A 12,946-nucleotide genomic window follows, 5' to 3' on the forward strand; every position below is an offset into this window, starting at 1 on the left:
CGAGTAAGAGAAGAGATGAGACAAGACGCTGTACCCAAGACACCCAGGACATTGCTTCCGTTAGAACCTTCTCCAGAACATTTAATATGTATGACTTTAGCCGAGAAAGTTTAAGAAAAAACGTGATGAGAATTGTAAGTAAAAAATGATCCAAGTGTTAAAAAATGGAAAGAATAAAAGTGTGGTTGTCACTTTAGATGATATCAGTGTTAAAAAATGAAATTTGTAAGGTGTGGTAGTCTCTAGAGAAAAGATATGATTGGTGGGACGTGACTCGAGTAGATATAAAAGCGGGGAGATGTGCGAGTGTGTGCATTTCGAGTGTAGCAGTCAGACAAGATGGAGAGACCTAAAAGCAGCAGCAGTGAAAACAGTTCGGTGTGGATGAATCACGGTGGAAAGTCACCCAAGAAAATGTAGAAAGATCGAGCGTACCCTTATAAGATAAAAGAGACCAAGAAAGCAGCCATGGATAAACTGAAGAAATCCATTTTCCTGCCAGAATTACCTGTGAAAGAACCGCCCAAACTGATAGCGCCAAAGATAGTTCTTGATATCCCAATGAGGGATTCACCTGCTCAACCTACTAATAAGAGCCTAGAAGACACAGAAGTGGTGGAGATTGAAACTGTGGAAATCCCAGAACCCGATGAAATTATGGACAGCAGTGAAGGTAATTTCATGTTGGATACGATTTTGCGTAATGTTCTCAACGATGCAAACGTCGCGTATCCCTTCCCATTCACAATACTCCGATGGAAGAGTTAAAATCTAAAGACCCTACATCTTCAGGCGTGTATTTGCGATGTGCGGAAGCGAACTGTCCCGTATTTACAAATCTAAATGATTATAACGTGTATTATTACGAGTGTAAAAAGCAGGGGCATCGCCATGACATCCCAGGAGACCAACAGACACCTAGGTGTTAAAGGACCTGTCTCAGAATTAAATGTTTGGATCTTGTCCATAAGATCAGTGGTATCTTTAACAAACGAGGATAGATTTTGGGCGAGAGGCTAAAGATAAAATTCAGTAAAAGCAGAAAGTCTTTCGATTGCCGTTCTGCAGCAAGATGTAATTAAGCGGAGAAGGTTGCCCTCTTTGTGAGTCTTCATATTGCCAAAAGCCACCCCCGGTTTTGGTTCCAAATTGGCAACCCAAATGGCAATCTCCTGACTAATCTGTTCTTCACTAAACCATTTCTGTCCCCAAATTCTGACTTTATCAAAATGCTCAATGGTGGGGTCCTGTTTGAGCTTATTATAATGGAGATCATTGTTATGCTGCCTTAACATCTTATCTTGGTACTCATTTTAGGAAATAATAACAAATCTAGATCCCTTATCTTGAATTCTAAATACATTGTCACTAACTTTAAGTTACCTAGGGCTAATCTCTCCTCCCTCGTCAGGTTGTCCTCGGCTTTTCTCAAGTTCTTAGATTCGAGAATGTCCTTCTTAACGTTGTTTAAGAAAAGTTCAACCTCGGGGAAACTCGACTTTGGAGGCATCGAATCACTTGTGGATGGAATTGTTGGAAAACGTTCATCAGCTGGGTGATTGTTTTCGTCTGGATCTCTGCTGTGATGGAATACAGCAAGTCGAATTCGTCTGTCAAATAACCTCGATGACCTTTTGGCAATCGAAGGACTTTCTGCTTTTAATGAATTTTATTTTAAGCCTCTCGCCCAAAATCTACCCTCGTTTGTTAAAGATACCACTGATCTTATCAAGATCCAAACATTTAATTCTGAGACAGGTCCTTTACCACCTAGGTGTCTGTTGGTCTCCTGGGATGTCGTGGCTATGTTTCCCAATATTGATAGTAACTTAGGCATTTCAGCTGTTAGAAAAGCTCTTGATTCTAGATCGATCAAATTTCCATCCACCGAATGCATTGTTGAGGCAATCGAAATTTGTCTCCAAGCCAAAATTGACAATTTTCGGGGAAAAATGTTGTGCAAAAACATAGTACGGCTATGGGCCCCAAAAACGCATGCAGCTATGCCGACTTGGCTATGGGATTAATTGATGAGAAAGTTAAATTTGGAGGTGGTGTGAAACCATTGTTGTGGTGGAGATATAGGGATGATGTTTTTGATCTTTGAACACATGGTTTTACTAAGTTATTAGAGTTTACCGAGTACATTAATTCCCTCTATCCCACTATCAAATTTGAGCTGGTGTACTCTGAGCACACCCTCAATGTCTTGGATCTCACACTGCACCTTCAAGACGGGTTCATAAATACTGATATTTATGAACCGGCTGGATTTAATTTAAATTTTAATTTGGCACCTAACGTCGATAATGCTGAACTCGTGAAGCTTTGTAAGCAGTCACTCCAGCGAACCTCAACTTTGAACGTTGAACTTTAAAGAGTCTCACCCACACAGTTTGCATTGCGCGCCTTTGTTGTTGTTGTACGGGATATTCTTACATCGATCTCATATTTGGTCAACGATTAGCCACCTCCAGACAAGCGTGAAAGATGGAAGAGAGCGACCGTGACATTTCAGAAATTGACCTTTCTTATTATGAGGAGGAAGTTGAGGTCAACGCTTATATCTTCTATCAGACCCATCAGAACTGTGAACAGGGCTCAATGTGCTCGTGAAACCACCGTTAACGGTACAGTCGCTGCGTCAGGTACCAGCGACGCCAGTAGCAATCGCATGGTAAGAGTTCGCTCGAACTGAAAACTTTGTTCTACTGTCGTTTCAGTCTAATGGCCGTTGTTACTTCTGTGACTAACTTCAGCCTTATTCGTTGTAGTTTTGCAATTGTGAAAATACTTGCAGCCGCAAGAAGAGTGCGCGATACGAAGGCTGTCCGTGACAAAACGCGAACCTAAAATGTTCTAAAAATTGCAAGTGTGGTATGAAGAAAGCACCCTGCAAAAACCAGGTCGAGGAAAGTCAAGTGATTGGTAGCCCGAAAGCTTTTGCCCACCACCCACCACAGACAAGCTGTGGAGAACTCTCATCGCGAAAGAAAAGTTTGTTTACGGCGCTATAAAATTCTAAGTTTGTTAACTTACTTTACCTCGGTCATGTTGGAGATTATTTCAAACCCGGCGCATCCTCATGATTCTCCGCATTTATAAGCCTGTCCTTTCTGTCTTCTTTTTGCAGGAGTTTGTGACCAAACTAACCTCGAACGATAAAGATCAACTTCTTATTAGGCTGTTGAGTCAAGGACGGGGCAGCCTAGAATTTTCTAGGAATATGCTAACAGGAAGCAATAACACCGACCCGCCATCGCCTCAAACAGAAGTAAATATTCCCGAAATTTGGTGTATCTGTGGTGTCTGTAGAAGAATGCCGGATAAATAGGAAAACGTCTGTTGTAAAAAGAGGACATTTGTCACTTCTTATGTAATGTTTAACACGATTTGCCTCGATCGAGAAGTGCTGCCATTAGCTATAAGAGCAAGGTGCGACATCCGCGCGGATGAGCCTGATTACTTTACTCAAAGTTACAGGAAGGCCGCTTACCGGCAATACACATTGTGGACATTTGGTAAACTTGATAGAGGGGATCGAAAAATATTGCCTTCTCGTGTGGTATTAGCTATTCGTCAAGCATATCCCGCACCAGACGGTAATTACATGGGTTTTCGCCGTTCTTATCGTTGAAAGGTTGATTTTTGTAATTTGAAATCCTGGGTCTTGGAAACCAAAATGGAACTGAAAGAATCTGGAATCCAAGTTCCCATAACAAATATTGGAATCAAAATCGAAAATCCAGACGGTCCTTGGTTCTCTTACATGGGTAAAATATCTTTATTATTATTGATATGAATAAGGCCAGAAGTGCAGTTAAGTTCTTTTTCTTCATTGTTCCTGTTTATTACAGTAAACTCTCTCTATGTTGGAGACCTTTGGGACCAGCGCTCTCTCTCCCTCTCTGAGTATTTTGTCTTCTGGACTGTCAATAAAGGGAGTAAGAGATAAACTCTTTACTTATTTTTGTAAGTTTCCCTACCCTTCCTTGCAAAACAAAGAATGTACAGTATTCAAGAGTACATATAATCGTCCTCTTTTAATTATTCAAAGTAATTCCAAATTGCATTATTAATAATGCAAAGTTCTGTGGCCCCTATCCTAATTTCTTGTCTGTTTGGAATCGAGACAGTTTGGGTTTGGCCAGCTCTTCAGTCGAAGGGGCCCTTTTCAGGGCTATTGTTGAAGCCAGATGGACAGTATTACATGGGAAACTTCAATGTGCCTTGTTATAGCTTCTGTGTCTTCATTGCGGCGTCTTAGGATGTCTGCCTGGAGTAGCGGCATGTGAGGATATTGCTTTAATTCCTTCACCGGTTCCACCCTCCAGTTACCTGATCGCTTCGAATAAATTTTCTTGAACCGGCCTTCCAGTGTCTTTCGGAAAACATGAAATTTGTGGTCAAAAGCTTCGAGTAAAATCCTTCCAGTAAAAACTTCATACCTAAAACATGATATTACAGCTCATTTATTAATACCCGAGAGGGCACTAGCAGCTGAAAATACTGCTATTCAATAATTTAAGGTAAGACAAGCACTGTCTAATCAATAGTGAAATTTACTTACGTAAAGGAAATCCTCTTTGGTGCATACTTTAGAAGCATGGAGCTAAGGTTTTCCAAATTGCTTGTATGTCTAAAAAATGATTTAACTGATTAAAAGCCAGCCAAATTCCCTGTAAAATCTCATAAATCCTGTCCATCTAGCCCATAAAGAACTACCAGCTCAACACAGGATGAAAAAAAAAATTAAAGTTGCCAACAATATTTTAGCAAGAGAGAGAGAAATTAGAAAAAAAGATCAGAAGTAATATTTCTCCTTTCTTATGCACCCCTCCAGTAACCAGAAACCTCTTCGAAGGCAAAGACAAGGACATGGGTAAAAAAAATATTTTTATCACCTGTATACAAGATTCACAGCCACATATCCTTAATGATTAAAACAAAGCAAATGTTTTGCTTTTAATGTCACCAAAAGAAATCTAGTTTCCAACAGTCAAATTATTGTAAGACTTGCACCTTCAGCTCTTCAACATCTCCATCACAAATTTCTGCACAATGCCAGATATGGTACCTGACAGGTTCAGCCCACTCTAATAGATGTTCACAGCCCTTAATCTTCCCAGCCTAGAAAAAAAGAGAACACTTAGGCAGTCAAGTCTGTTGAAATATTGAAGGATTTTGGGGAGCGAAGGTGGTACAATGGAGCTCTCATCTTTCACTAATGTGGCCTGGGTTCAAATCCTATAGTCGACGCCTTATGTAGGTCGAGTTTGTTGTTGGTTCCAATTCAGTCTGGAATGCACAGACACGTTTTACAAGCATGGTTTTACACAAAATTTACTGAGTAGAAAATCTACTCTGCTTTCCAAAAAATAAAAAAAAAGAGATCGCCAAGAACGGAATTACCAGTTAAAAAACTGGTGGATAAACTGTGCACAAGGTACTACAAAGTGATTGTACTAAAAGGAACGATCTTTTGATTCCAGGAGACAGATTTTGAGCCTTCAAACTCACAAAAGTGCTCTTCAATTGGTCTGAATATTTAACTATCGGTCCGCCATCTTTGATAGGATCCACGCTTTAGGCCAGACTCCCAAGTCTGCTCATTTCGAAACCCACCAATAATCTTTCTTATTCTTCTCGTATACGCGAATAAAAATGAGTGTTATACTGAGCAATTCTCAAAATGACGGTTACCTCCCTCGAGTGTTTCGCCCATGAGAAGAAACCTTCTCTGAACTTTGCCCACGATATCTGCATATAATGATTATGTAGTTGTAAAGGTGTATGGATTTGTAGAAGAGCGAAGATCAGAGGAATAGGGACCAGAGAACGGTATAGATGGTAAAAATCTTTTAATTGTTTCCACTGTTGTTGTCTTTTATGGTTAACTCGCCAGCTTTGCGAGTAGAAGCTTTCTAAGCATTCCACCGTCTTCCGAGGGTGGGAATCGAGTTTAAGCTTGCATTCCGAGTGGTGGCTAAATTTTAGCAAAAGGGTCGAGTTCGATCCAAGAGTGACAGACATGAAATTGGTGAAGACGAGAACGATAACGGCGAACCAGCTTTCTCTTTAGCACCTATTCCAATTCAGTGTCTAATCCTCTCTTGAGGTGGTAATGGTGAAGGGGAGGCGAGTGTGTGTGTGTGTGTGTGGGGTGGGGGGGGGGACTTCTTACATTCAGTGCCAGGATATAAGGGTGTATGTAGATTACACTTTCTGGTATATCTTCGTTCACATGCACATTGTACGATCTCCTCATGATGGAATGGCCACTGCAGTGCCACGGAGTATCCCTTGCTAGCCGGTGTGTCCGTGCAGGTTTGAATAATATTCCCTTTATTGGCTATGAAATGTTGTAGTCTCATAAAGTTTTCATTACGCCTTTATTTAAAGAATACTACAAATTTGATTGTTTTACTTATTATCGATATCAATTGCACCAAAATTCATTCACACGGCTATTGACCGATTACAGATTAAATGATTCATCATTGTATTATAAACCGGTCTTCTCTGGCAATTTGATTCTAAGAAATCATTCCACTTGATCACAGAAAGACAATGGTGCAAGGTGAACGTCGTAAAATGTCATTAATCTAAGTCTGTGGTCAAGAAAGTTACTCAGCAGCTGGACAAAAAAGCATAAATATAGTTTCAATTTTCTATAGAGCTCATCAGCTACAGCTCAAGCAACATAAGTGAAGCTGGTTATAAAATGCATTCAGTATTTGCTCAATTCAAGGGGAAGATATAAGTAAAAAGTCTACTTTCGATCCTCCTGAGGAATCCCAGCGTTAGCGTGACTCTGACGGGTCTGAGAGTTCTTTGCGTTGTCGGCTTGCTCATGGTTTAATGCACTTGGGTGGATTCTCTGGAATCTTCTTTTGAAACGCCTCTTTATCTAGAAGTATAGAAGTATAAGGAAATTAGAGGTACCCATCTTTGCTAACAGGTTTTCTGGATAAATATCACGAAAAATAAAAATTCATATGTACCTCACTGTTTCTCAAGCAGTGAAAGAAGAAAATAGAGAGTCCCTTAAAAAAAGAAAAAAACTACAGATCTAACTTTATCAGTTTATAAATAAACAAATGAACAAATAGATGCACAAATACAAAAATAAAAAAACTGAAGAGGTCGTTTTGATCGAATGGTAGCAACCAAAAGCAGTACACTTTTTTTTTTTTGCCATGAATGTAGGGTTGTGTCCTAACAACTTAGCCGGAAATATTCTATTCTCTCTTTCTGTCTCCAATCGTTCGCACTTCTAAAAGCTATATTCAGAACACAACTATATCCGTCAGACTCATGGTGACTCCATTATTACTGTTAAACAGTGCTAAGGCTTTGAAGATAAAAAAAGAAGTGCTAAAGAACGTCTTAGATTTTCTTTTCGGAATAGAAGGGTGGGTCTGGTGTCTGAAGGTGAATCTGAGTCATCCTTAAGTATGGAGAAACTTTTAAGTATTTCTGACGCTCATCTTGTTAGAAGTACGTTCACATCTTATCCAGCGAACAGAAAACTGCTATAAAGCTTACTAGCACTTTACCTGAGTAGAGTTAAGGATTACAAAAATGTAGGAGAAGGCGATGTGTAGTGGCAAAAGGAAGCCAATCAGCCATGTGATACCTAGCAATGGAGCTAACACAACGCATGCGCGGATGCCCAGCCTGTAATAAACCAAATGACAAAGAATTTCATCTGAACTCCTACCTCTTTCCCTTTCATCGGAAATAAGGGAAGACTAAAATTCTAAGTTTAAATGAAAGTTATAAATACTCTGGACAATGACGGGGGTGACACAATAAGCCGTTTGAAGGCTGTCCATCGAAAACGCAAAATCTAAACAACAAGGAATTATGCGAGACTATTTGCAGTCTTATCTCGCCACTAAAATAATTAGCTTTACAGAGGCATTACAGGGAGAAACATCTCTTATCATCCCACCTGATCTGCTCAGTCTGGTTATCCTTCACCTGTTGGATTGTTGTCATTTCCTTGATAACTCGCACAAGGATCACCATGTTAATCTTCGGGGATTTAAAAGGAAAAAATAAAAAGACAGAAAGTAAGAAAAGAGAAAAAAGAACTATCAGATATTTTTGTCTCTCTAGCTTCTGCTGTAAGTTTTTGAAAAAGGACTTTCAAAGACTCATCGAGAAAACTACTGATTGTCAAAATGTTGTTGAAATCAGTGTTGAAACAAATGTTTCAAGATGACTATGTCCATTTTCAACCCAAAAAAAATTTAATCTATGGCAACTTACAATTGTGATTAGTCCAACGAAGGAAACAAATATCCAGATGATATTGTTGGAGGAGGACATCCAGCATCTTATAATCAAAACAATAAAGGGCACAGGTCTAGGTTTCAATTTTGTTTTGTCTTAAAGGAATTAGGGGGCATTTCATGTCAGAATGTGAAATCAAAACCAAAGAATGAGGCAGCATCATTGCCTTTATATTACTTTGCAAAAATACGAAAAACATCTTTCTGGATGATAACTTATAAATTTTCCTGGTCTAGCACATGGAGAGACTGATCCACAGTTTGCAAAAAGGGGGTACCTGGAGAAAACGGTGAGGCAGACGCCATTTTAGAAGGCCGGAGAGGGGAAAAAAGTAGCTGATATCAAGTTTCTTTAAATTTAGCATATGTTCTTGTGTTCCATGAGTCCTTGATAATGATTTACCAATATCATGCGACTGGTAAAGGAGAAATTGACAGCAGGGTGCTAAATTCCTTTTTTCGTTGCCCCCTCAACACCTTGGTTTTTTTGGGGGGGTTCACGTTTCCAAACTCTCACCATTTTTTAAAACGGTTGAGAAAATTAGAAAACATTGAAACTTCAAACTTACTTTTTATCAGTAACATAAGTTTCTATTCCATCTTTTAGTGCTGCAACACCCAGGGATGCAGCAACTATGATTGTAGGGAGTCCTGAACCAAAACAAACAATAGAAAAAGTTATCTTAAACTAGTAATTAAAAGCTACTAGTTTATGTATGACAAGACAACAAGAATAATCGAGGGTACAATTTTAGGATTTGAATGAACCGACGCCCCTAAGTTATTATGTGAAAATATGAATTTTCAATTTGATTTTTATATTGTTCACCCTTAAAACATTTTGTTTGTGGGTATAACATTACTAAAACGCATCTAATTACATAATAGCCGCGTGTTTTGGCCAATAAGATCAACTCCGGTGACATTCTGCAAAAACCCAGGTCTAGCCAGCTCCAGAAATATTGTACGCCTTCTTTCATTTCCCATCAGGACCATCCAATTTTGAAAAGGTGCAGGTGTTCATTTGAAGACGTAACAAATATCGTCATTACCAGGAAGTTTGTTCAAATTAAGAGTTCTCCCGATGTTTTAATGGCAACTATCTTTTTCACTCTCTAACCTCTATTTCCACTCTAAAAGCTATTTCTGCATTGGTTTACAGCCAATCGAAATCAAGATATCCTGTTAAGCACTATATGTAGGTCCAATTCCATTTATGACTGGTACTGCACCTTACCCCAGCATAAGCCATGATAACGAAAGATTTTATCGGCGATGTTGTACACCTTTACAACAAATAAGTAGATATAAATGCCCTCGATAAGCATCCAGCAAAATGAAGCCATTAGGAAATACTGCAGAAGAGTTGCCACAGCTACACAAACAGCCTGCAAGGAATAGGTAATCCGTAAAAATGCAACAATTGATTTGCCGTTTGTCGAGATAATGACCCGAAAACAAAACAGAAGCGAAACAAAACAGAGCTAACGAGTGAAAACTACAAAATAGAAATCATTCAAACGAACGAACAAGAAGAATCACTTGATCAATCAGTCTTCAAATCAATCAGTCAAAATAATAAGCCGAACCAAATAAAGAAACAAGCAAACAAGCTAAAAAAAAAAAAACAACAACAATTTAATGAGCAATAAGGAAGTAAGATTTCAACAAGTCACCTTATTTTCCGTGGCATCTATTCCAGCAAAAAAGATGACATGTCCTGCTCCAATACAGGACGTCAGACTAACCCGTATATGACACAAAGGTGAATGTCTGTCTCTGCAGGGTACAAAAGGATAAAAACAGACAATCCAATAAATAGTAACTAAATGAAATTTAATTATTAGAAAAATGAATTCAAAACTGAAGTCAATGAACTGCAAAGGAAACCATCAGAAATACGATGGTAAATAGCCAAGCAAATAAAGGGGAAAATAAGCTGAGACAATATATTTTTACATGAATTAGATAGAGAATAACGAATGTACACAAGAATAATTACGACGTTTTTTCTTTTACCAACATTTTGTTTAAAGCTATTTTAACTCCTTTGCGAACCTTTTTCCAAGAAAGTTCATCTCAGAAATTCCAATTTCTTTTCCCGATGCAAGAAGTCCGTTCCGAGCCCTAGAGCTAATCTGATAACTGATTAAACAGAGATAACCTTACAGAATTCAGTTAGATATCAGTGTTTATTGAATATGCTTACGTGAGCTGAGTATAGCCGATAACTGTGAGAACGACTCCAGTGAGAGATAAAGCCATCCCTACTTGAGTGAGGATTGTCAGTATTTTACCATGTTCATCTGACGAACGAGTTTTATCCTGATTGAAAACGTCAGAATAATCATATTTGAATCAAGGAAAATGCTGTCGGTCATGATAAAGATATATAAATTCAATACCTGTTATGACCTTATGTGCCTTTTTGGATATATATGATTTAATTAAAAAAAAAATTTCACCTTTCCGTAGGCACTATTGTCGGCAAAATCCATGAGCACAGCAAAGTGGGTCATGTGATTACAAACGCATTCTGTTTGGTTATCAAATATCATATTTGTCTGACATCCTTCACTTGACCAACCCCCAAACCTGCGAAAAAGGAAGGACGAGGAGAAACAGTTCAAAATTACTTATTCTATTGCAAGCCCTCTTCCCCTTGTGCCTGAAAATGCTCAAACATGCTTTCTGATACTTTTAGCTTCCATTCAGACAGTTTTGGTTCCTATAAACGTAATAATTATTGTGAATAACAGTTTTGTAATGTGGTGCTTACCTGTCTTTAGAGAAGCTCCAGAATACACATGTTCTATTTTTACGATCCGCCTAACGGTAAAAAAAAAAACAAAAACAACAACAACCGTTTGATTTAAGGAGTAAAATGGCGGGGCTTCAGTGCTCGCCTTGGTGACACCCTACTAGAAACAGCTTAGTAAGCTAGTAAGGTGTCATAGTTATAAGATATTAATATAACCCTCCAGGTCGGTCTCCCCTTTGTGATGGCTTCCAGATGACGCAATTTGAAAAGTGGCGCGGTGCCTAATGAGATGTAATGCTGATTTCAATTTCAAGTCGTAGGCAGTCATAAAATTATGGTCTGGTCATCAAATCTCAGTTTGAGGTAAAAGTGACATAATACTTCACTCACATGAAGGATGAACTGTTGTTGTTACCGTTTCATAAGGAAAACAAACAGGCAAATACCATCTCAATTAAAAAAAAGAAGTAAATAAATAAGGAAAGGGCGGCGTAAATACCTTCTTGTTCTTAAAGACCAACGTGACATTCTCTGTCAGAAATTCAGGCTGAGGGTCTATCACGGCGGACATAATTATACTGTCAAGTATCCTGGAACAAAACAGATGGACTTATTACAAAAACAAAAAAGGTTTTTTTTCTAGTCCATCCTCAGTTATTAAATAAAATGTACGTACCTTGTTTTGTTGCCTTCCTCATCAGTGTCTGCTGAATAGTTTGATAAAAGGTCGGATAGATCGTTGTATGCGAGTCCAAGTACTACCGAGTCTGTTTAACAAGGAAATGAGAACTGCATTAGTTTTGGCTTCCAAAACTTTTTGGAAAATATGTTTATCACTTATAAATGCTCAGAGTATTAGTGTCATTACAGGCAGGTCGATCATGAATAAGTACAATATTCAACACTTTTTGAAAAAGCTTAAAGTTTCTTCATACTGAGGCGCCCCACAATAAAGAGAGAGTCGAGAAATTCCAAAACGGAAACCGATACAGACTGAGAGGGAGGGAAAAGAATAAGCAAAACTTACTGTAATGAGTGCAAACCACGCGCATATTGCAAATGTGGAAACCAGATCCGCGGACGTGCTGGCCAGGAAATAGAGGGCAATCGTCTTGAAAGCAAATATTCAAAACTAAGACAGGTACTTACGTTGATCCAGATTAGCTTGGGGAATCTTGATAAAGTTCTCCCCATTGCTTCCATTAAACAGAAAGTCATTTCCTTTCTGGAGAGCATTGTGTCTGATTTGGATATCTAGATTGATAAAAAAGAAGGGGTGCATTGCCCACGTACATTTTCCCCCGTCTAAACAGTACAATTGCATGTATGTGCCCAGAATACGCTGTAACCTGCATCATTAGATTTTATCCATTCGTACCTCCGCAATTTATGACTTTCCCAGCCGATCATTTCTCGAATTCTACAATTGCAAGTAACAGTCAATGGATCCGATCTTGCTAAAGAAGGTTAGATTATTTTTAGCTGATGTATAAAGAATAGTGATGATCGCCCTAAATCAGTGTACACGTAATGCTTGCAAGAACTTATACATAATAAAGCTCTTTTTCCAAAAAGACGAAGCATTACTATTTTGCACTTACTCAGATCGTCATCGAAATCGAGGAATTCGGGATTTGTCCCGTTCAGCTGATTACTGCCAAAGCTTAACAAAGACTCTTCAAGGATAAATGCAGCAAAAAAAATATCCTGCAATTTTTGATCCTTTGATGAAGTTCCATCCGTTCGGGGGCTGCTGCACCATGTACTTCGGATTGAAGCTCCAAACTGTTTTTTTGCATCCTTGAGGAAAAGAAGCAGGATTAAGTAAGTTTTGGATAGTAACTAATTCTGTATAAAATTAACCTTTTCGGATAGTGACCAGTAC

The 12,946-nt window shown here is 38.7% G+C and overlaps 1 protein-coding gene and 1 pseudogene across 1 annotated transcript; one reads left to right on the forward strand and one right to left on the reverse strand.

The window, feature by feature from the left end:
- The first annotated feature begins 468 nt into the window (after positions 1-468).
- Positions 469-3,637, forward strand: LOC148736735 (uncharacterized; annotated as a pseudogene).
- Positions 3,638-6,373: 2,736 nt separating this feature from the next.
- Positions 6,374-12,383, reverse strand: LOC148736736 (adhesion G protein-coupled receptor L4-like). Its single transcript, XM_088749763.1, has 14 exons — positions 12,211-12,383; positions 11,738-11,828; positions 11,561-11,651; positions 11,080-11,129; positions 10,766-10,895; positions 10,510-10,637; positions 9,977-10,079; positions 9,538-9,688; positions 8,870-8,951; positions 8,278-8,344; positions 7,958-8,040; positions 7,560-7,680; positions 7,005-7,046; positions 6,374-6,910 (listed from the first exon to the last, which is right to left on the reverse strand). Exons 1-14 carry the CDS (start codon positions 12,341-12,343, stop codon positions 6,773-6,775), a joined length of 1,410 nt encoding a protein of 469 aa, XP_088605889.1. The 5' UTR covers positions 12,344-12,383; the 3' UTR covers positions 6,374-6,772.
- Positions 12,384-12,946: the final 563 nt, after the last annotated feature.

Source organism: Stylophora pistillata, chromosome 2 (assembly GCF_964205215.1).
Source record: "Stylophora pistillata chromosome 2, jaStyPist1.2, whole genome shotgun sequence".
Classification (NCBI taxonomy): domain Eukaryota; kingdom Metazoa; phylum Cnidaria; class Anthozoa; order Scleractinia; family Pocilloporidae; genus Stylophora; species Stylophora pistillata.